Source organism: Neopsephotus bourkii, unplaced genomic scaffold, assembly GCF_033783945.1.
Source record: "Neopsephotus bourkii isolate Nb327-2 ecotype Australia unplaced genomic scaffold, CSIRO-AGI_Nbou_v1 NB_398, whole genome shotgun sequence".
Taxonomy (NCBI): domain Eukaryota; kingdom Metazoa; phylum Chordata; class Aves; order Psittaciformes; family Psittacidae; genus Neopsephotus; species Neopsephotus bourkii.
This window is the reverse complement of record NW_026900902.1, coordinates 2,337,592-2,362,770: the sequence shown is the minus strand read 5'-3', so window position 1 is coordinate 2,362,770 and position 25,179 is coordinate 2,337,592. Positions and strand designations below refer to the sequence as shown.

At 40.4% G+C, this 25,179-nt stretch overlaps 1 protein-coding gene across 6 annotated transcripts in view; it reads left to right on the top strand.

Annotated features, from left to right (window-relative positions):
* CLYBL (citramalyl-CoA lyase) overlaps positions 1-25,179 on the top strand; it is a 170,410-nt gene that overhangs the window by 59,809 nt on the left and 85,422 nt on the right. For 4 of the 6 annotated variants that reach the window (XR_009724879.1, XM_061349299.1, XM_061349298.1 and 1 more), the window contains exon 2: positions 5,957-6,061. The exons of the other annotated variants lie outside the window; for them this stretch is intronic. Coding sequence is in view for 3 of the 4 variants with exons in the window: in XM_061349299.1 (XP_061205283.1) it covers positions 5,957-6,061 (105 nt within the window). In the remaining variant the exon portion in view is untranslated. The remainder of the gene's footprint in view (positions 1-5,956; positions 6,062-25,179) is intronic. 6 annotated transcript variants of the gene reach the window in all.

The window sequence follows — 25,179 nt, the reverse complement described above, 5'->3', positions numbered from 1 at the left end:
TTCATTGGAGATATGTTGTGAAGCTCAACTTACTATTTTCTACTGGGTTTGGGGGGAGGTTTAGACAGAAGGTGTTACTGAAATATAAAACATGCCATCTCTTAGTATTCTTTTTCAGTGTTTGCAACTCCAGCCTTTCCTGACTGAAACTGTAGTATTTTTGGAGTGAAAAGTTTAGACAAGTAAGGATATGTGGTTGACAAATTACCTTGCTGTTTCATGTGGTAGGAATGTTTAAAACACGATGAATATATCTTTAATTATCATATCTCTTGTTTCACTGGTAGATCTTATTTTGCCTATAATTGTCAGTCAAACTCTATTCGTATTATGAGTGCCATCTGTATTCTGTTTCGTTGTCTAGCAATATAACTATTCAGAGACAGTTTTATTCCTGAAAACACTACTAAAATTTTGTGCAAATGAGGAAGCTGACTGGCTGAGTGGTGAAGGGATTTTTAATTGCACTATTTAAAGCCTTTTGAATGCTTTGTTTCCAAAAGATCATTCATCATCAATAAATGGACAAGCTTCAACTTCAGTTTCTAGTGAAAACTCCCTATAAACATTTTTAAATAAATAACTTGTGAAAGGAGACTTCTCCACATCTTTAGGAATTGAAATAACCTCTTGTGGGTTAGGTAAGATCTGTTGCCTCATCTGTAAGACCCGGAAAGCACTGAATATATGCTCAAGTAAAGCAGATGGAAGAGTCCTATCACCTTCCTTCTACTCTTACAGTAGGAGGTAGATGTTGACCCACCTCTTGCTTTCCTTCCCTGTTACACCACAGAGGAGCACTTTTCTAGTGGCTGGACTGTGAATCAAACCCATCGATGGGGCTGTGCTGCAGTCACACGTGCATCAAGTCCCTCTGGTCACCACCTCACCCAGGAGCCACCCTTCTTGTTTGAATCCTGCCGTCTTGAGGCTGCCATCCTCCTGCTTGCCCTCTGTCAGCAGGTGAGGTGGTACAGGTCATACAACACAGGGTGGTAGGTGTGTATTAAAGAGGAAGAAATCATGATTTTCATCCCATCACTGAGAAAGTGATGAGGAACTGTCCTGTGGGGAGCTGCCTTTTCTCTTCACAGCCTGCCTAAAGGAAACAAGTAACTCGTGTAGGCTTAAGACCTGATATTTTGTTAACTGAAGAATTTTTAAAGGCAGACAAACAAAATCCTGGTTCCATTAAGTCAGTGGCTTTTTTATCTCATTGAATTCAGTAATGCTGAGGTAATTCACTCAGAGTGCTCCGGAAGATCATGCTCTGGCAGTCGGGTAAATGGCTGAGCACGGGGCACCTTGAGCTGACCCTCCTGTTGGTTAAGTGATGTGACCAACACAGAAATGCTGGATCAGTGGCCACAGCTTGGGGTTTTCCAAGATAAACAAGAAAACATTGCCTCAATATTTGCTTAATTTATATTTTTGCAAAATGAAATACCTTCCAAGCAGTAACAAATGGAGCCATCACAACACTAACAGACATGAAAATGCATCCACCGCTCCACTTACGCTACAGAAAGAGCCTGCACCGAAATTCCCAGTTGGGTATTATTTCCTGGATTTACTACAAAAAGAACAATGCATGTTTATTAAAAACAGAGTGGCTTTTAGCAGAAGCAGTAGCGCCGCGCACAATACACCAAAGCACAACAGGGGCCTTCTCCCAGCAATTGATGTGGAGAAGACCTTTGGCAGAGCAATATGGAAATTCACATTCAGTGGCTTGATTAATTTGGAGTTTGGAAGCCACCTTCCTGAGATGGATGACAGTGGCTTATTAAATAAATAAATAAGGAGCAAGCTGAAGTCGCGCCGGCGTTATAGCATCAGATTTATGTCATCTGCGCAGGCAGAAAAGGCCTTTGTTGCCGCTATTGTTCCGCCTGTCAGCAGAGGCCTTGGCAGCGGCCTTTTGTCAGTGCTTGTGTCGGGGTAATAACGGGGAGATGACGGCGGTTGGTCCGTTTGATGTAACCCAGTTTTATGGATGCCAGAGTTGGCATCCACACACGCGGGCGGAAGAAGATAAGCGTGCCGGGGCGCCAGGCTGGCCTCCCCTCAGCATCCCTCTCCAGCAGCCGGATGGGGGAGATGCCGGCCAGGGTCCCTGGGGCTCTGCTTCAGCCTTGGGCTGTCACCCAGGGAGTTGAACATGGAGAAAGGGCTAACGGCGAGCAGCATCTCTCGGGATGGCAGGTTGTGCCTGCTGCAGCTCCCTCCTTGCCCTGGGCATGGCTCCAGGGCCTGGGAGCCTGCATGAGTCCTATGGGAATATTGAAAGCAAGTGGCAGGTTCAGAGTATGTGTGACTAAAACTATTTCAAAGTCATTAAGAACTGTCTGGTACAAACCAGGGTAGCATAGTATGTAGTACTAATCTGCCACACTCAGGTTAGAAGCAGGTAGGAATATTAGGAAAAAACCTAACCTCTGCATCAGAAGTTGTTACATTTTTAAAGGAGTGAAGGCATCCTAATTTCACACCATTTTTAGGGACAACAATCTTCTGCAATCCCTGTGGTTTTTACTAAGATCTTTGTACTTCTTTTCAACTTGATATCTTTATGTCTTATCCTAAAAGATGGACGACTTTAAAAAGCAAAACTTTATATGGAGTGTTGTGTGATTCATTTTACCTACAGAAACATAAAAAAGGTTTATGTTGCTCATGTGGAACTCACATTAAATATGAAAAGTAGATAGATCACCACAAGTCATGAAAAAAGGTGAGCACGCTGACCTGAAGATGAAATATAAAAAGACTTCCAGTTTGCAGCTGACTCTAAGAGCAACTCACTTTATTATACCACAAAGCTAATACCGTTGGGTTAAAGAATATTTGGCACCCCTTTGAGACTACCCATCCAGGCTTAGCCCTGTGACTGCAGAAGGGTTTGCATGAGGACTGAGCAGTTGCCATTCATGTTGGAATTTCCAATTTACAAGCAGAATATGAAAATCATTTGAACTTCACTAATGCAGAATTGAATAACAGGGAATTAATTATAAAGACTTTTTGAACTGTTTTTCCTGCTCTGGCATTTTTTCAGAGGCCAGTAATTAAAAGTGAACTGAGTTTGACACCGGTGAACTAAGTAACCCATTGAGAAAGACTTCATCTGGAAGCTTTTTTTTTCTTGGCAGCAGGGAGGAGGAGGTTAGAACAAAGTCACCAAGTTTCCTATTTGCTTATTTTGGGAGTAGACTTTATACAGATATAAATCTTATGGTACACAAGTAAAAGACACAGTATTAAAAAAAAAACCCAATCAAACAAAAAATAACCCTGGAAAAACCTCTTATCTTACTGCATCTCATGACACTGATAGCTACATGCTAAAGAGATTTGCCAGGGTGGAATTACAGCACAGGATTTTGCTATAAACTCCACTGGGCAGAAATCCATCTCATTTGTGTAATACAAAATCTGTAAAGATGCTGGTCATTATGCTGGGTTATGCCAAATGTCTGTGTTCTTTGAAAAAGGGGTGTTAAATCTTTGTGTGTGCGTGTAGCAGAGAAAAGTGTTTTCTTGAACCAACTTACCCTGAAAGTGGAGGGAGAGCTGAATGTGGGAAAGAAACACATTTTACTGATTACATTTAGCTGTGGTAAGCTAAAAAGATCCATACTGCATGAAACATTTCCAGTATAAGGGCTAAGCATTATAGGTAACCATACATGTCAATTTAGCCTAAGTCCTGTAAATGCATGTTACATATCTATAACTTTGGAATGTATTTCATTAGTATTACATAGAAAACACCCTTGCATGACTTTAGATTAACTTGTGCACACACACCAGCAGCTTCTTAAACTGGCTGATGCTTGCCTAAGCGCAGTGAGAAGTTTTCATCCGCAGTAACCTTCTAGAAACAGAAACTCCTGTTTCCAAATGGTTGTCTTCACTTCCATGTGACTTCAGCTGGTGAATTAAGAGCTTCAGATGTTTTCAGAAACAGGCCTCATTTTGCAGGATTTAGCTACCCTAATTTACCCATGTAATAAAAAACAAACAACAACCAATTCCAAAATTGTTTGTGAAGCATCCTTCTGCTGTACATGGTGTAACTTCTCTGTATCTCTGGAGCTATTCTTTCATGTCCTCAGTTGTGAGTGCAAATTAATGATAGACAACGTCTCTAGGTAGTATTCAAAGTGCTTTAAAGAAATTATGGAATACATCAAATGTAGGGCAACCTATTATGCTTTGGACTGACAGAAAATAATACGCTAAAAAGGCGGAATGCTTCTTGGAGTGAAACAAGGTATGTATTTTCACCTTGCAAAAGCACCAGGAAAACATTCTAACTCACTCAAATGTAACTCATCCACCACTGCTGTAAACATGAATATAGGCCAGCCAATCCCTCTGTGTACCAATGTAACTGTTCAACACCTGCACACATTAGAGATTGTGTTTGGGTTTAGCAGGCTTTGGATACACCACTGTCTGAAAACATCTTTGATTTTACCATGCATTCTCATGGGGACAAGGTGTATCTAAACAAGATGCTTCTCTTTAAATGTGACCATAAGTTAGCTAATGACAATTTTTTGTTGCTATTTTTTTTTCTATTCAGTCATGACAATAAATGGAGTTTTTATGGGAGCTATGTTTTATCAGGAAGAGTGGATGGGGGGGTCTAAAATGTTCTACATTGATAAAATGCTCATTTTTGTTTTCTGCTCTGATACTAATTACATGGCTCTGGTGTCCTTCCATCACACTTTGTACCTCTCATTTTTTCTATTTGACTGCATGTCCTTTTATACTGTTCCATTCTGTAGGATTTGTTCCTTTTTTTTTTCCATAGCAAATAGTTCCAGTTGTGTTTATTGGGGGAGGGCAGGTATTTTTAGGTGAGGATCTCGTCCCCCAGGTACTAGAATCACTATTTCAGTTAAAGACTGCACACTCAAGCAGCCCTTATGGTGCAGTCAGATGTATACTCCAGGAAACTGAGTTGGCCCCACTGGTCGGATACAAAAACAGAGCAAGGCTGTTACCTTGGCGTTTCCTTTGTAGTTTCCTGCACCCCTCTCATCTGGCCAATTTGATTGTATTTTATTAGGAAGAAAAGTTTAGCACCTACTGATTGGTATTAAGATGCTTTTTGTAAAACTGTTGCAGGTCTGTAATGTTAAGGGACTATAAACTAATATTAGACTCCAAAACTGCTTTATAACCCATACACCAAGATATCTAAAGACTCAAACAACCAAAAATTCATGGAGAACAATGTCTGAAGCAATGACCACTGTAGGTGTGTGTGGAGGCCAGAAAAATATAACTCTGAATCAGAAAACTGTCATTAAAACAATGTGCTTAGAGATCCTTCTACCACTGTTTGTAATGTGCTGAAGTGTTTTTTCTAATTTCTGAGCTGACTTTCTGGATTCTAACTAGATCTTCCGAAAGAGAGTGAAAACAAGAGAAAATCTTTATGGAGTTTGCCCTGACCTATGAAAGCACCGCTCCGCAGGAGTTACAAATGGCTTTTTGGCTAAGTTCAGAAGCTGAAAGGGCCTCTACTTGTTTTGTCTCCAGCTCTGACAATAGCCGTGGAGAAGAATGTCTTCTTTAAAAGTCCTGGGGATCAAGCTGAACCTTCAGCTGCCAGAGTTTCGGCTCTCCCCTTCCCTGCCAAAAAAAAACAAACAAAAAAAAACCAACCAAAAATGTTAAAGGGCCTAATCCTGTTTCCATTGAAATTGATGGAACTTTGTCTCTTTTCGGTACTTTTTTTTGGTAGGCTCCTCTTTTGGGCCGCTGGAAGCATGTGTTACGCTTTCAGGTTAAAACCAGGTTTCATATTTTACAGTACAATATAAAAACATCTGAGGAAAGGAGGCAAGATTTAATACCTGAAAAAAAAAAAAGAACCCAAACTGTTCTGAGTTTGATAACAAGCAGTAGGGTGTTGGTGTTTTCTACATGGTTGCAGATGGTGTGAGCTCTCCCATTCTTGTTTGCAAGCTTCTGCATCAGGGCTATGGGCAGCTGTACCCCAGCGCTCAGGATCCAGCACCAGCAGGCCCCCTGCAGCCAGGTAGGTAAAGCAGTTATTCCAAGGAATAGCTGTCTCCTTGTTTCATTCTTAAAAAATCAGTGCTTTCTGATATATCAGTGCCACCCCACCTGCCTAGGCAGTGAGATCTGGCCTCAGTCACACCAGCACCCTAAGCAGGTTCAAACATGCCACTCCAAAAAGGCCCAAGTCATCAGGCCATTTGCTGTGTTGAAGCTGAGCAAGAAAGTAATACCAATGGCTTTTTACACGACCAGAATTTACCTATGCCTCAGCTTTCTCGAAAACAGCAGGTACAATCCTGGAGAGCAGGATCTCTCAGGCAGCACAGGCAATAGAGGACCCCGGCTCCCCTTCCCTGGGACATGCTCATATACACAGTGACCTGCCCCTCCTCTTGTCCAGTCATGTTTTAGGACAAAGAAATGCCTGTGAGGGGGCTCATCCTGGACTGGAGATGTTCTGCAGTGGGGTGGGGACCCATCAGAGCACACTTTGTTTCTTCATCCCTGCTCCTCACAAACAGCTGCTGGGGATGGAGGGCACTGCAATACAGTGCTAAGAGAAACTGTAGCTGTAGCTTTGAAAGTGCAAGTTGTTGGGGAAACTTCTACAGTCAGTAATGGGAAGGAGGCACATCAGGAGGGCAGGTCCTCTATCCCAAAAATACCAAGCTTGCTTGCTAGATGACTTGTTCTTTGTACGTGTGTGATTCTCTTGGTTGATCGTAGGGGTAACCTACAAAAGTAATGATTTAAGTTACTAGTGTGAGGTGGGATGAAGTTTACTCCTGAATTGGGAAATCATTTAAACTGAAAAAGTCATGATGACACTGAAAAGGAGCAGTCCCAAAGCAACAGGGGAAGCAGAAAAGCAATTCTGCAGCCAAAATAAAGCTCATGGTTAGCTGACAGAAAAAAGAAAGAATTACCTGAAAAGACATGGATTTCTGAGTGATTATATCTTGAATATGTATCTATGAGCTTGTAGACCTGTTACAAAAAGCGCATTATATTTTGCAGAGGAATGTAAAACAGTCATCAAATTGACAAAATCAGATTAAAGACAATTTGGACAAAGTCATTACAAGATAGTAATGCCGTTCTTGCTTTTCATTATTTGTATTTTCCATATGGAAACTACAAGCAGGTATCTTTAGTGTAACAGCTTCTGGTATTTAACTTAAAGGGGGAAAAGTACAACACAGAGGCTTCCAAGAGCTTTACCCTGTAGCAAGAAGTATTTTGAGCAGAGGCTATGTTTGCTGGATACAATGCAATGTCATGTAGAAATGCTTAAATTACTTCTGAGTGAGCTAGCTCAGGAAGTCAGAGCAACGTAATTGCATTAAGTGCTCTACTCAAGCTAATGTTTTCTTTTTCTGCTTGTACCAGAGCAGCTTTGATATGTCTGATGGCATTACATTAGGTGAGTCAACTTGCCTAATGCACAGAGTAATAATGCACAGTGCCTAAATAATGGGAAGACCAACACAGGTGACATGAAAAGAAGCAACTCAGTGCTTCTCACACTGCGTTATTAAACTTGAATTCCCACAGTGGAGAAACATCACATGTGTGTTTGCGGGTGCTATATAAAATCTATATAATCTATTTCATATAATGTCAGGCATAATGAAGGGCATTAGAGTAGGATTAAATCAGAAAGGAAAAGGAACAAAAGTGGGATCATTTGTCCTCCTAAGGCCCTCAAGGGAATGGAAAACGAGTTTAACAATGTGGTGATTGTAGTTGTCTCTTCAGCATTACACCGGTGTGGGGCTCCCTGATGTACCTACGAACTGGGGGATTGCCTGCTCACTCTGCTGAAGGCAGCTTTGGGTGCATCAGGCGCTGCTCCAAAATCACAGATCACCGGGATAAAATGGAGAGCAGCGCATTTCTTTAAGGCTAGAGAAGCGCAGAGGATAATGGAGGCATTTAACTGCCTTGCCTGGTTTGATGCATGAAGGTGGATTCACGAGAAGTTCCCATAACATTTTGCTGGCGGTTTAATCATTACCAAGCGAAAAGCCTAAAGAATGCGGAGAACAGGACACTGCGCTTGTGGGGTTTTTTTCAGGGGTGGTGTTTCCTTCTGTTTTTAAGAAATGCATGTCTTTGATGAGATATGGCTGCAGGCTACCATTTTACATTTTATGGCTGCAGACTACCATTTTACATTTTATGTCAGCTACCTTTTGTCAGCGGCTCATTATTGATGCTGTATTCTGTTTTAATTCACACTTCTCTGCTAATCAATTACAGCATTTATCCATTAATCAGGTATTCTGACAGGGTCAATAACTGCTTTGCAGTTTTGTGGGATGTCGCGTGTTACAAAGCAAAAAGCAACAGTCGATGGGTTAGTTCAGCACAGCGTTGTTTTTGCAGGCTGGTGGATGTTCAGGGGGTAAACACCTAGTGAGGCTTCTGGCAATTATTCGTGGTTTTTTGGATTCCTTATCAAAAACCTCATCTGCTTGCAGGATTCATCCTCGCTAGTGGGTGTGCAAGAGTGTGTGCATGAATGTGTGCGCTCACGCATGTGAGCCTGCATGCACTCCTGTGTGCCTGCTTTCCCCCATCTGTGTGTGTACAAGTAGATGTAGGTACCCTACAGTCTAAATGTCTACCTTATAAAATATGCCAGTTTCAGCTCTGTGGCTTGTAGCTGCTACACTGGTAGTAAATCATCACAAGCATTAAAGGGATTTTTTTCATTTTAGCAAGTGGTGTAGATAACAGAGGGGGCAACATTTAATTGGACAGTTACAGTTTTGGTAGTTAAGTTACCGTCTATAATGATGGTAACAGGTTTCAGTTATCTTTTTTATGACAGATGTACCAACATTTAATTGTTTCTCGTCAAGTGTGGAAAGAAAAGACACTTCTGTAGATTTTTCAATTCTTCTACATGTCACTTAGCTGTCTGCACCATTGTTTGAGCTCCTTTCTCTCATCCTTTTTGCAGCAATGAGTTGTGTCATTCCCTCATGATCAGCACTTTTGTTGTCTTTGTTTTTTGCTGTACCTCAGAAGTCCATCTTTTCTTTCATCTCCTTCCCATTCATGCATGAGGGAACAGTTGTGCTCTGTTGTGGGGATGTTCCGCTGGATTTCAAACAGTAGGGTTTCTTTTTATTCTCTTCTAAGTAGTACAATGGGGCTGAATGTCTGTTGCAGAATGCACACACTAATATGCCAGGTTATTTGGTTTCTAAGAAGTCAATAAAAGTGCTACATTTAGGTTCAGTACTTGGCTTGCTTTTTTTTGCTGTTTGCCTTTCGGTCTTCAGTTATAAATCTGTTTGTTTGTTTCTGGTTATAAAATATAATCCTCTATATTAAATCCAAGCATGGAATCAACAAACACTTAGGAAAAAACGTTACTGGCGATGGAGTATTTTCACACTACCAGATTTGGCAGACTCTGTCTTCCCTGATAAGGAAGGGAAAATTGCCGCCAAATCTAATTAATGGGGTCTATAGCAGGGAAGGAGAGGGAGGGAGAACGGGGCGGGGGGTAGATTCGATCATGAGTTCGTCTTGGCAAAACTTTCTCATTTCTTGGAGACTTAGCTAGTCTTTGCACTTGAGAAAAGGCAGCTTTACTCAGTTTCATTTTAAGGACTTTTTTTTTTTTGCTTGTGCACATACTTAGTTTATAAACACTTGTTCAGAAGCCATTTCAATGGCAAAAGGCTAAAGACATGAAAAGCTAGAGATATATTCAGACACTTTGTTCTCATATTCAGGAACAATCTTCAAAATCCTTCTTAATGAGGTCATAAAAGAAAAAAAATCGAACAAGTGGTACTTGTGTACCTCTCTAGGATGTGTCATTGGGGTCACTTGCCACTAGGTTATCCTATTTAAAAAGGGATTGGGATAGTTCAATCAAGCATTGCATTAAGAGAGAGACTTTGATTAATTCCTTCTCTTCTCTATTGTGCTATAGATAATTTCAGTAAATTTGTGATACTTTCTTCTTAGTCAGTGTTGAGGCTTAGCGTTCTCGATGCGTCATGCTGAGTATTAGCATTTATTGGGCCTATTTGGCTCTAGTAAAGAGGAGTGTAGGCTGCAGACAGCCCTCTAATCTTTGACAAGTGAGGCCATTCTTTCAACATTACCGTTATCTCAGGTCATAGAGAGAAAGTGTTCTCTTATAGGTTTGCTACAGGAACAAATATGGCCTGTAAAGGAAGGGGAAGAAGAAAAAGTAAGTAGGCTTATGATTTATTGCAGATTTATTTTTGGAAAAAATAGAGGTGACTTTTACAGAGAAAATTACTGTCTCGAGTAACTTGTTTGTTTTCTGACACAATGGGAGAGAAATAAAGAAAGGCAAAGCTGAACTGTGTTACTAACTTGCACAGCGGCTGGAGACTTGAAATGCCGCAGAACTGCACCTGAGAACCCAGCGGCAATGACAGTATTTCTATACCTCGTGAAACCTAACTTTTATTTTAAGAAGTAATTGGGTTTGGTGGGAAATTTCCTTTTTCATTTAATTCTCGTTTAAAGTAAACTAAACAAACTAAAAGGACCTGTTTTGACAATGAAGAAATAGTGCTGCATCCTATTTCTCAACTAAACATGCACTTTTTTCCCTTTACATATAGGACTTCTGAATTTGCATGATATATCTTTTATTTATTGTAAAAAAAAATCTCTATTTCGTTGTTTGGTGTAATCTCTCTTCTCTTCCCTGGCTCATTTTGAAAGCGTGTGTGATAGTCGCTCCGGAGACTCAAGGCCCTGTTGGGTATACACATATTTAGGCGCTCTTTAAAAAGTGGATTTTTGACCTGATAGACCGTAACGGCTCCCAGGGAGCCACTATGGTCATTGTGTAAATCCTTCTTAGTTTTCGGTTTACTCACTTGATATACCGTAACGGCTCTTAGGGCCGTTATGGTCTTTGTGGTAATCCAGCTGCTGCACATGCGCGTGAAGCTTTTGTGCCTAAAAATCCTTGGGAAGTTTTGTTGAGAGCGTAGTGGGCACATCCAGAATTGCTTCCTTTCTGGTGTGTGTGTGGGGGGGTGAAATGCATGAAGAAAAAAGCAGTCCTCTTCTTCCTTTTCCTCTGGCAGCAGCCAGCAACACAGGCACCTGAAAGGTTATCAACCTGCCAAAAAGTGTATATATATATATATAAGAAACCCTCAAAATATCACCTGGAAAGACTAGCCTGAGTCAGAGTGTTCACAAGCATGAAACAGCTGATTTTTATTTATGCATTTGTTTAATGTATGTCTAAGATGTGTGTCAGGCTTCTGCCCAGTGGGATTTTTGACAACTGAGTTATTGACCCTTGAAAACAGGGTGTTGTAAGTGAAAGGCTGATATAGTCGTAACTATAGCAACACTGTCAGTGTTCCTGTAATTATTAACTTTTTTTAATAACAAAATTAAGAAGCTGTTTCTGTTCTTAAAGAAACCTTTATTGCAAACCGATGGTGCCACCATGGAGACGCGATATGTTGAAACAATGGATGTCAGTCTGTTAGTGAAATAATTAAAGTACGGGTAAGGATGGAAAAAGGACTAAGGATTGCTTGTATGAATAAGGCCTCTTGGTTCAAACAGTTCCTATGAGCCAGTGATGGCAGACACATATAGCTATCGTTTTGTGCTGTGTAAAGCTGATGGAAGGCTACATTTTCATGACTTGTGCAACTTTTTGTGCCATGCTGTCTTGAGAGAGCAACGTGTGTTCTGAGGCTGCAGATAGAGATTCAGACATTTATCTGGAATTAATCCTCTGGTGTACAGGGCAGAGTGACTTAACTGTGCAGTACCGTGCCTGCTCTCAGGCCACATCCCATGATTTTCTCCCAAGTCTTGCGCCATGGTGGCCATCAGTCAAGTTGGGCACCTTCTGAAAATGCTGCTGCTGTTCTGAAGTAACCCTCCGCCCGTGTGGGGACACAGACAAAGCACTGGCCTTCTTGTCCCAGTACAGTTTTCCAGAGGTATGTGCTTGCATGTGTTGGGGGAGGAATCAAGATGGAAGGGAAACACTGTCGTACTTCAGCAGGGTCTCCTGAGCAACAGATTGATCTCAGAACCCTGTTACAGTCTACCCTGTTACCCTGTTTCTAAGGCTCAACAAGTCAGTAAAGCTTTTATTATCAGTTTAAAGTTTGTTTGCATTTTCTAATGCACCCTCGAACAGGGATGAAAAATGCCCGTTATATGTAAAATGTGTACACCTTCGTATTTAACATGAGCACAGCAAGTATTTAATGCTGCCACAAATGGCAGCAAGTCCTCCATATTTTTATTCCTTAGAATCCAAACTATTGATATAATCAAGTTCTTTAATTGCTTCTGTTAAACAATCAGTTGCTAAGCTTTCCTTAGCCAGGTTTTAGATAATGGCTTTTGTTTTTGCTTAGCCATCTGTCCCTGTATTAATTGTCCTTTTACCCTAGCATCCACCCATAATTTTGGCAAACCGGTTGCCGAGGTCGGTCTAAATTCCTTTTGCCTCGTTTTCTATTGTTGGACACCGTTACCTTTAGCATTTCACACATTTAATGGATGCATTTCTGGCTACTGAAGAGAAGTTCAGACGCTTGCACTGCATTGCAGGAAGCTGAAGTTACTTGATTTTTATGCAACATGAAGTGCTGGCAAAACAATGTAGATGCTTAAATGAAAATGATCTCTTGTGTGTGGGAAATCAGAGTGTAGGGCAAGTAAAAACATTTTCCTGCTTTCTCCGTGAAGTGAGGTGACAGGTCACAGTTAGAGGGTTTCAGAAGAATTTCTGGGGTCAACATTGAAGTTCTTATTTCATTTCCATTCTGTGTGCTCAACCTCCATTTGTTCCATGAGTTTTACACAACTTCTTCTCCAGGCTTTGACTAGAAGGCTCCTGAAACAAGCCCTGACTCAGGAAGGTGCTTAGTCAAGTGATATTATTAGAGTGCTCAGACTCTTCACATTGTGCTTAGCTACTTGGCTTAAATCAAGATCCCACTGTCTCCTTTTTGCTTCCTGCTCCTCCCCTGTACCCTCATCCTTGAAACCCCTTTCCACTGCTTCATCCTCAAAGACTTCTGCCAGGCTACTCTTGGTTTCCTTAAGGGATGCAGCTGGCAGCCCTGAGTTAATACATTTTTTCTGTCTCTGATGCCATGTCAAGAGATTCCTTGCTCCCTGCTTTTTATTGATGCTTGCCTCACCAAAATCTCCACTGACCTTGCCCTCTTCTTTTTTTTGTTTGTTTTTGTTTGTTTGTTTGTTTGTTTTCTTTTTAATTACATCTTCACCTTACTCTTTCAGTCTTGCTTTTTGCTTTGTTTTCTTCTGACTTTCTAAATGAATACCTGCCATGGCTCCCTTTTTGCATCCCTGGTTGATGATTTGGTTTCTGTTTCACAGTCTCACCTTCTGTCCTTATGTGTCCCCTGCAGTCCTCCCCAGTCTGCCCTGGTCTTCTGCAGTGGTGGGTGGCTTGGTTAGGATCACATCTTTGGCACTGTCTGCCTCGCCATTTGCACAAAACCAGTTTCTCCCTTTGGCCATCAGGAGCCACCTCACCAAAACCCAACGAATTTGTCACCCCTCTCCTGGCCAATTGGACCACCCTGCCTTGCTGGGTGCTGTTGTCCAGGATTACCTCTCTTATTTTAACTCATCTGTAGAGTTGCCCATTGCATGTTGCTGGCTCCAGGTTTCATGTCTACGTTGCCCAGGTCTTGGGTTTTCCTCACCTCACCCTTCTGCCAGACCTGGCTGTTTGCAGCCTACAATTACCCATTTATTCTCTTCCCACTGTAGAGTCTTCCTTACTGGCCCTCAAAGCTGAGCAGTCTTACCAGAGTCCTGCATCTTCCCTGCATTCAAAGCCACCCTAATATTCCTTGTGCTATGTTAAATGTTGGCTTATTGGTTTCCAAGCAATTGAAAAGGTGTATAGAGTAATAAAAATGTATTTTGAGTAAGATGTACACATGTTTAGTTGAGTAACAGGCTGCAGCTGCCTCAAGCTTTATTTGTCTCTCCAGGCAGTGAAGTACCTTTACTTCTCCAAAATTCAGTCCATCCTGGTCTAAAGCATGTCTTCTGTTTGCTTTTTTTTGCAGAGATTAGAAAATAATAAAATGAAGTATTTTAAGACTGCTATATCTAAAATCACATAAAACTTCACTAGTGGTTGTTTATATTTCAAATTAATGCAAACTCCTAAGGCACGAATGTGCCTACTACTGTACCTACTAATATTTATAATATCCTTTCTGTGGATCTAAATCTAGCAACTTTCTTGAAATGTTCAAATTAGCAGGTAAGACTGTTATCATGATGGGAAAACAGTTTTTACATTGTATCTGCTTATGATAGGAACAGAGGCAACATTAAAAGACACCGAAACACAACTTTATTTGTTGAAAGGAGAAGCAGGGTTTCAGGCTAGATTGCACCACATGTGTTTTTCTCTTTGAGGGTGCTGAATGCTGGGACTTATCTTGTAGGGCATCAGGAATGTCCAGCAATGGAACAACATTTACTCTGAAGAAGTCACTGTTGTAATATATAGACAAATAAATGATTTAAACACAGTACTAGCACTGGTAGTGGTGGTGATTACCTTCCAGCTATTCCGAAGCTATGCAAAATAGCCTAAATGCATATCCATTTAGGTTCAGGTATCTAAGATGGGCATGGAAGTCTTCCCAAGGACAGGCCTCTCTTCACTGTTCCCACAGGGGACTTGAGTCTCTTTTGCAAATGGCTCAGCTGTGGTTTGTGCAGCTCAGCGTGGGCACAGGAACCATGCATTCTAGGAGTGGAGTGGAGAACAGCTCATAGAATCATTTAGGCTGGAAAATACCCTTAGGATCATCAGGGTTTGGGAATGCCTACCCATGTCGTGCTGCTCCTCAGAAGGGAAGAGAGAAATTAGCTCCCCCCTCACCTTTTTAAGTGCACTTTAGTGCATCTGGCTAGCACTGTAAATGGCTATTTTAGCTAAAAGGTGTCTTTTTTCCCACCTTGCAATGTATATATTAATGTATACTGGTGGAGTAGTGGTGAAACAGACCCTAAATTCCCTCCTTGCCCTTCAATAATAATCTGAGCATGGGCAAGGAAAGGAGGGTATGAGATCGTTCTCTTACTTTCTTATGGCTAAAAATGTTGAGCTCCAAGAAATTAAATGGAAGGAGTTTCATTTGTGTGAAATAGCATGTTGCTTTCTTTGTTCTGGCAGGAACTGGGCAAAGACAGAATGCAGTAATATTAAGGGCAGAGCTGCTTTGGCTCACTGAGACATGTCTTCAGTCTACAGCAGCTGTAAATCTGCAGGGTCACACCTGTACTTGAAAGACATGTGGGATGCCCACAGTGTGTGAATGTAAAGTGTGTGATGATGGTAAGAGACCACAAGTTGCAAAAGCAAGGGACTGTCACCAATAACTAATGGTAGAATAACATTCAGTCCTTGGGAGACTTCATATTTCACTGGAGAATTCCCACTCTAATGCCACTGCTGGACATGCAGGAAAAGGCAATTTATACCAGCAAAGTATGAGAAGTATTTGAGACTAAAAGTTGTGGAAAAACAAGTTTGATTATTTCTTGGATTTATGGAAGATAATTCCTTTTGCCACTTTCCATTGTTGTACTATGCCACACTGAGTCTTTTTATACACATACATGTGTACAATTATATATGCACATTTATATGTGCCTAAATAAGTTATATACGTAGATACACATGCTTGCACATAAACACATAAATGTAAGCATGCACACATATAAATAAATGTTCAGCTCTGACTGTTGTGGTTGCAAGCCAAAATAAAACCTTACCTTTAAGGAAAGGGATATTAAACTGTCTGTCCAGTGTCTCACATTTTGTTCTTGCTTGCACCTAGTGCTAGTGAGGTTATTATTTTGCATTTTCTCCTTTAAACTCAAATTACACAAAAAAGGAGGAAAGAGTTTGCCTGATGGATGTGTTCTGAAGAAGAGAGTGGATATGCCACTATTTTCTCCCAGAGCATCTGATGCTAGTCTCTGGCATGTCTTGCCATTACTGATGCACACTAGCTCACCTAAACTGTTATTTGCGAAGATAAAAATTAACACATCCATGACACCCTTTTTATCAGCAAAGAAGCAGGTAAGGACAAACAAGGAGCGGTGTGAGACTAAAACTGACACGTCAATCCATCCAAATTCCATATATAAAATCTCAACTTTGTTTCTTAATATTAGTGCATATTACTGACTTGTTATGCAGAATTAAAATGTACCTCAGTGATATTATTTCATCTTTGTACTAAAGCATATCTAGAATGATACCTAAATAAACAAAGCAGGCAGATACAGTAATGGAATATTTTCTTCTCTTTATCCAGTACAGGATAAAAGACATATGTCATCTAAATATCTCATTTCCTTAAGTCTGAACCTGTATTCATGTCAGATATTGGTAAAGAAGATTTTTAAAGGAAAACCAAGTGATGCCTTACAGATTTTCTCAGGGAGCTTTTTCCATAAGGTTATGTATCAGTGAGTTCAAAGAGTCTGTATGTTGTTCAGTTTTTATGCAGATGTAGAATGCTATAACACTTCCTTCGAGAACCACAGCTGCTCATTTAAATGTCATAAAAACTGTTATATGGGAGTAGACCTAATCCTATTTCTCCTTATAGATTGTATTTTCATGCAATCCAGGACTTTTGCTGATCTATTATATATCATTATGAACTAAAAGACATTTTCTTTATTTGTGTAGGTTGCAGGGAATGCAGTGTACTTCTGTTTTTCAATTATTTTTAAACAAATATTGAACAGCCTGTGTGAAGAATTTAGAGGAAAAAAAATCCTCATTCCTGAACTCAGTCTGGAAGGATTTCTTCTTCACAGCACTCCTGAGCAAGCTGTGTGCTTGGTGACCCTTTCTCCTTTGGTTCTAAGAGAGAGGGGGACAGATGATGAATGACAATGTGTGTTGTAAGGCAGTGAGGTAGGAAATCCACATTTGATAAAACTGAAGTGTGAGTGGAAAAGGAGAATCCTGTGAAACGAGGCTGTTGGCAAGGAGAGCAACTTTGAGCTTTACCTAAGTTTCAGTTGGCTTTTTCATCGTGTTCAGCAGCCACAGTAAATACATGCTGTAGAAACCATAACCACACGAGTAATCTCACCTGGGAAACACAGATAAGAAACTCCCACAGAGCATGTAATAAGAGAGCTTGCACTCTCACTTGCACAGAGCAAGGCCTGTCAGGTGCTGTCAGTGCCCTAAAAGGGACTGCTAACTGATAATTTGACCTTTATTTCAAAAATAAAATCATTCTGATTGGCAGAGGAGTTGATTTTCACCCCGTCTCTCTCCCAGTCTTGATGATGGTATTTTGAAGTGCCCATGTCGGTGACTGACTGACCATCAAATGGGATGGGACTTACTAAGTGGGGGAATCTGCAGAGGGGACCTGTGAGCCATGGTTTTATGACCAGTTTCTAAGTGTCCTGGGATGTGGCAAAGCCAATCTGATGAATTCTGTGGAAATGTTTAGATTACTAAATTTCGAAGGTAGCTTAGAAATGGGTTTTCCTATATCAGGCTGCTGCATTCAGGATTAAAATGTGTTCCTCGGCCAGTATTTTTCCTCCATCACACCTTTGTCTTATCTGCCCTGGTAGGTCCGGCTCCTTTAAGGTGTTTGAGGTTGCTTACAGAGCAAAGCTCATCCTTGGTAAGATGGGCTGTGATGATAGGACCAGTGTGCCCCTTCACATTATTTCCCTGCTGTGGACACTCCCGGGTGGGGTTCATCTCCTCCAAGCATGCCCATCTCCTCAGGGAACTTAATGAATTGCCTGAGTGAAGAGGAAGGTTATGGCTGAATTCCCCCCGTCAGAGGTGTTCCCTGGGCTTTGACCACACACCCTAAATATGCACCCATGGAGGGGGCAGGACCCGATTCCACCAGTTCAACAGTGTGAGGGTTTTGTTCCTTTCAGGGTAGCACCATGCCAAGGCTTATCACTCGCTAAGGGGAACTCGGTGGCTAGAGGGGGGCTAAGCCTAAAGAGGCTGGCAGGCACTAAATTTACCATTTTTAGTTTACTGACCCTACCAAAGAGATGTTTTTGGAGGGCCACTGCTGAGATAGGGATTAGCAAGCCTGTTTCCCTGTCATGGAAGCTTCCTTCAGCTGCCTATGTGGCAGGTCAAAATGGATTGACAATCGTCATCTTTTAATCATTAGTTCCACAATATTTTGTATTTCCTTTAAGCACAGCTTCCTGAAATCTCACCTTTATTTTATCTTACTTCTGAAGAAAAATTCTGGCTTTGACTGTTGCAAAGAAAAGCTTGAAAATGCAAAACCAGGAACACAAGAACCAGAAAATGGTATTTCAATGGGCACTTGAAAAATGTTGCCATTTTTAATGCATCACATTGTTCATGATTTTTTTAATTCTTGGTACTATTAGCAAACAAAAAATTAATAGTTAGGGGTTTTTTTAAGAGATGTGTGGAATAATGGGCCGCTACAGGATAAATACTGACGAAAATGTGTATGTTTCATAGTCATCTGTACAAAAGCATTAAAAATGTTAATTCTTGTAATATATTGAATAAGGCAGATGAAAAAGGAAATACTATTGGATAATAAAGCTTTGTCAGGTGTTTATTTACTGGAGATCAAGATGTTTTGCAGTCTCCATAAGGTTGTTTTATCCCACTACTGCTACTAGTTTTGTATGTTTAAACTTTGGATAATTGTTCAGGGACATCATTAAAGGCATTAAAATATAGATGTCAGAATTTAGGGGCATTCTGTGCTATCTTTTGATATTAATGAAATAACATCTGGGTTTCAGCTGATTTCATTCTCACAGGAAATAGGTCTGGGCTTATTACTGTTACTACCACAACTGCCATAGAAAGATTCCTACATTTTACTAACACTGAGTAGTGATAGAAAATTCATTTGATCTTATATAATGTTTTCATGGTTAATAAGATTTACATATGACTATGACATTTTTGTATGATTAAAAGTACTGGAACTTCATTGCAGTGGGCATTAACTGCTGTGATTGAAGTTAAGGGAGATTTTTTTTTAATAGCTAATCAAGAGTTTAACTGCCTCTGGGGCATTTTAAGAAAATGTTATACTGTACTTAACGAACATTATACTACAAATAAGAGTGATATTCCTTGTAATTAAAACAGTCTGGATATTGCCTAATGAATGTTTTTCTTATCTTAATGTATAGGCAGTAAGGATTCATGTAGTTGCCTTTATTAACTTGTGGAGTTAGTTAAAAAGCTGGTTAAAACAGTAAGTCCATATCAGGTCAATATAAAATGCCTATGTAGGGATTTCATTGCTCTTATAAATCTGACTAGTTAAAAAATAAACACAGATGCTTGTCTGTGCCATCCTGAGCCATACTGCAGGGTAGTATTTCTGCCTGTAGACATTTCTGAAGCTCAACATTGCCCGGAGCCCTGCAGGATTTCCAAGTGTTCTTCTTTATTGTCCATTTAGGAAGTATTTTAAAATTTCCACCAGGCTTGTATTCAAAAGCAGAGAGCGGTTGGTTTTCAATTAGTGTCGCTACACTTGCCGTTGGACTAATGGCATTGTGCATTTGTCCTTTTTTCTGTCATATTGCATCAGCTTTGATGTAATTGCAGCATTTTATTTTTTTGATGTAATTGTGGCACATTTTAGTTCTGTTCTACAGTGGTTTCATATTTACTAATTGTTTGCTAAGTTGTACTTCACTGCTCAGTTGTTGAGCACAGAAACCATTCTTAGTAAGATCAGTATAACACAAAATTATTCTTGTGCATCATAATAATTCTTATACAGAATAATTCTTGGCTAAACATAAATCATATTTTTGCTTTTAATCTTACTCTGAAAATATCATGCAGGTTCCCCCCCCACCCCAGATTGAGCATCTCTATATTGTTTAAAAGATATTCACCAGCTGGATTGCATCTGTGTGCATCTAAGTCTCAATTTTGCACAGGTCTCTGTGCCAAAACCAGAAAATAGCAGGTTGGCTCACATATAGTCTAAGAACTCATGGAAATGGAACAGTTTCATAATCCAAAATTAATCCCCAGTCCTGCAGGCACTTAAGCACATGGTTAATTTTAAGTGTTTTGACTAGTCCGTTTGATTTCTCTGGGCTAAGCACATGCTTGACTGAGTTTACAGGAGCAGTCTCAAAGTTCAGAGAAGACTGCAATATTATTTTGTTTTTCCTAAGTAATAAAAATGTCTGTGCTTTATTTAGTAGCATAATTTACATACATTTCTAAGTACAGGCATCATCGAGCTGTTTGTGCTTCGGCTAAGTGTAGACTGCCATAAATTGCAAATCAAGATAAAATACAGCCTGTTTAGCGAAAAATTCTCAGAAGTGTGAAGGGAACCCCAGTTTATAAAATAACCCCCTCACAGCCAAAATTACAAAGACTGCAGTTTGTCATTAAAAAAAAATCAGAACGTTTGAAAGACCCAAAGTGGGTGACAGATTTCTTCTTTCTTATGGCTTCTGCAGCACCAGTATATTGACTCGATTCTCTTCCTTCTGCTAAATATTTTCAGGCACGTCTTTAGAGTAATTTTGGTTTAACTCAGATGTAAATCAGAACTGATTTTAAGGACTGTACTGTTTTCCCTTTCTCTCACGCTGGGCAGATATGGATATCTAACCTGCATAGGCTTTGGTGAACATAGCGGCTCTGTGTTACAGCAGTCATTTAACAGGCAGGAAGGGCACTTTATTGATTCTGACTTTATCAAGTGCCTGTTTCTTATTTTACATATAAGTCATTAACAGCCTTCTCCTCAACTGTTCGGGAGGCTCTGGCTTTTTGGGATGCAGACTGTAATGAAGGTGATTAGCACTGAATTTTCAGATCCTGGTCTCGATCTTGACCTTGCAGCATTTAACCAGTGCACACACAGCTAGACCGGTTGTGAGAGCTCAGAGATGGGGATGCTCCCTGTATCCTCATGTTGGCACCAGCACAGAAGGAAGAGGGGGGAATAGGAAAGAAAAGAGGGGAAAAGCACATTCAGTGGGTAAACAAGTTCTGTCCAAACTTTGTTATCAATTTTTCCATATGTGTACATAGAGACACGATGGATGCAGGGCTGGGGTGTGTGAAAACATTAGGGCAGAATTGGTAGGAAGAGAAGTGCCCAGCAGTGAGCTGGAGGGGAGAACCGGAGGAGGCAAGTGACATAAAGAATCTCCTCAAAGTTCAGTTTTTCTGTAGAGGCCACTAACATGGGTCTGACTTTACAACAGTGTAATCATCACAGGTTTGTGCGGTTTATAAATTCACTTCCTAAAACAGAGTTTGGCATGGGATAGTCCAGGACAGTTTGCTAATCCTGGAGCATCCTAATCCTTCTCCTGAACTGGAAGATACTTGACGCCAGAAGCCATGTTTTTTCCTTTTTGTTACACAGCCCTCAGCACACTTGGTGTGTCTTGGTTTGTACACAACACTGATAAATCGAAGCAAATCATACACTGATGTCATACATCCAGAGTAATCTCTTCTTACTTCTCAACACACATCTTAAAAAAGGTATTGAATCTTCATCTTTATTGTGGGATGCTTTTGTTATTTAAAATGTGTTGTAATTTTCTGTCTCAGCTGTTGCAATTCTGCAAAAAAAATATGTAGTGCGAGAGCTTTTGTTGGGAAAACAAAATTTAACAACATCTGTTTGCAGTGTTGTGGATTAAAAACTGCAACACAGAAACAACATCAGTCAGATAAATGAAAGCACTTAAAACTTACTTATAGAAATTAGAAGTTCAAAACTATTTATATTTAGTGTTTATGTATCTTCATGCATAATATATCTTCGGAAAACAGGGAAATTAATTTTTGTTTTAGCTACACCTTCCTTTGCTTAAATGTGTTGAAGTGAATGTGTCACAAACAAACAGAGTGTTTTCGCATTGCCCTGAAGTGATGTGGGTTTGACTGAGCAGCAGAAAGCATCCGAAGGAGCCATAAACTTTGCTAATGGTTAAAGCAAAGCGAAGCGCATCTCAGCTCAGGAATACTTTGTGAGCATTAGGAGGCATTTGGAGTCATCCACACCGTAAGGAAGGGAGTGAACCCTCGACTGTATGTCACATATGTTAAAGCTCCCCAAGACAGGACACCAATTAACCTTGGATGATAGCAAACACACACACACACAGGCTGCCCGAGAGAAGCAGCCTGTTGCCATTAGTAGGAAGCAGCAGCCCTTGTCACCCTGAGCCATTATTTAAATCTCTTCAAAAATTCCCTTATTAAGTCACAGAAGAGTAGCACTCTCCTCTTCCTCACAAACAGACTGGTTTTGCTGCAGTGAAAACAGGAGGTGTTAGTAATGTGAGCTATCACTGGTCCTTTTATTTTTATCCTTGCTGTCTAATTTGGCCATTTTGAACTGAGAAGAAAAAAAGAAACCCTGATCTTCAGTCAAAGCAATTCAAGGCATGGTGGAGCTCAAAGTGAACCAAAACAACAGGGTCAAATGTAGTTGAAAGAACATGGTGGGGTAAATAAAAGGTCCTTTTTTTTTTCTTTACGTTTAGTGCTGGTGGGAGGAGAAAGTTTGGTTAACTATTTAACCTGTGATAGCCTTTCATCATTTTATGGCTTACGGGTCCGTGATTTTAAGCCTTTGTCAGTAAGTTTGTGTTCTGTAGTCGATCTTTTCTCTAGTGTCCAGTTATATGACTTACATCAATTTACTGGAAATTATGTATAGCAGCCAAAGGCAGATATTTTTCCTAAAATTACTAGTCAGCAACTTTGGATTTAGTATCCAGTTTCCATTCAAACCCTAAATTGCTTTCTTCCACTCACGTCTGCACTGTGATGGTTTTTACCAGAGGGGCTCTCCCTCTTTCCCCATTTGGTTCGCCTCTCTATTTTTGGCTATAACGTGATGTGTCCTGATCAGTTGGAGCAAGCACTTGTGAAAGGTCACTTGGAAGCCCTCTTTTCATTTCTCCCCGCTACAGTTTTTCCAGCAGGCAGCCGCTCCTGGGAGCGACCCCCTCCAATCTGTCCCTTTTGATATCCAAAGGAGGTTGTTACAGGGGTTAAATTTCTTAATTCGCTGATTTCTTGGGAGCACTTCTTCAGCCCACCGCACTCAGTCCCTGCAGCTGGGTGCCGGCTGCCTGTCTCCCTAAGGATACTGTGAAAGTGTTAGGGCTTATTCTTTCACCTTCCTCCAACTTGAGGGATGGGGGGGATGGATTTTACACCCATTTATCTCTCATCACCTTCAGGGGAATTAAATCTCCACGTTACATTGGTACAATATAGTATTAGTCTTATTGAGGGAAGTTTAAAATCAGACAAAGCCTTTTGCAGAGCGCTTTGACTGGTAAGGAAAGCTGCTTGTCAAAAGATCTCAAACCACGAGAGCTGGTGGCTTCTGCCTGCCCTGGCAAGGGGTTGGGTTTGGGGGTTCTTAATTAGTTTTCAGAGGGTCAGGGAAATAACCGTAGTGGGTGTGGAACAAAGGAAGAAATGAAAATGCAAAGCTGAGTGTTTGATATGTTGATAACACCCCAGTTTTAATTTTAGCCTAATTGGATCAGGGTTAGTGGCAGTTGTTAGGTAAAATACCTTCTCGAACTTCTGGCTTTATTCAAAAGTAAGTATCGTAGCTCTTCACTTTTAACACAAGTCTTTTTCTTTTCTTTTCTTTTTTTTCTTCCTTCCTTCCCCCAGAGAAGAACCACTCAGTTTACTCTGGATTTATTTCCACTGGGAAAGCGCAGAGATTTCAGGGACCTGTATTCTGATGGTAAAGCTCGTGATGTGAGCTTTTGTTTTCCATGCGAGGAGGAAACATTAGCATTTTTTCACATGTTAACTTTTTAACAATTGCAAGGAATTTCTTTTTCCTTAAAAAATGCTGTCCTTTTCTTTCTCCTCCCCTTTTCTATCTTCTTGATATTTTTATTTCCCTTTTATATGGAGACTTGTAGATTTTGTCACTTCAAACGTTAACTGTTCCTCCTCTTTTCTTTCGCTTTACAATACACACTAGGAGATTTTTTTTTTGCATATTCCTCCCCTTTCTCTGTGAGATATTGTAGTTGACCAAATTTAAAACACTACAGTATTTAGCATCCCCGCAGTGCCATTTTAAGTATTTGGACCTGGAAAATGCCCCAAGCAATAACTACCTGAATTGCTTTTAATTACACAATATAGCTGCATCATTTTACTTCAGAATCTTTTTGATTGATGCTGTAAGGCAATTGTAACCATGGATGATGGGATTAAGTGCCTCTTGAAGTGACTTTAGCTTCTTGTGGGAACAAAGGGAAAGAAGAGAACACTTAGTCCCTTTTTGAGTGAACAGCCTTTTTTCACTTGCTATATAAAGAAATACAATTAACAAACATTATCCCCAGAGGTGAATTGAAATGTACATGCGGACAATAACCGCTCTTGACTGCAATTAGACATATATGATCTGAGGTATTTTGGCCATTCATTAGTGCTAATTGTTTGAGAAACAAGCCCACAGAACAAATGATTAAAATGTTAGTGCCATAACCAGGATTATTAGCATGTGTGATAAAATGCATGCGCCACAGCTGTACCAATAAAACTCTGGTGAGCCGCTTTGATTCGACAAATACTCAGCTCGGCTGAGAGCCCTTCCTATTTGCACAGGGCCTGCTGATATTTATAACAAACAACTTATATCTTCTCTTAGTTAGAAAGAATTACTATGCAAATTGCAGGGCTTTGTAATTTCGAAGTAGTTTCCTTTGTCTTTGGTGGATTATTTGTGTGTGGTTGTGAGCTACTCCCTAGAAAATTCAACATAGGAGAACCATTGTATTTACTCTGGCTTGGGGTTTTTTGCTCATATTAGAGGAATAATTTGTAGGAGATTTTGCTGCATTAGTTGTTTCATGTTCAGTGGTCTTCATTCACTTCTGTCCTTCTGCCACACACCACCAGGATCGTGGTTGGTACACAGCTACGTGCATACTGGTCAGAAATGCACATTGCAGAAATTATCCGTCTTTTTAAATGGTTTTAGTGAAATGCTGGAAAAAGCTCTTTGAAAACACTTTGCCAAC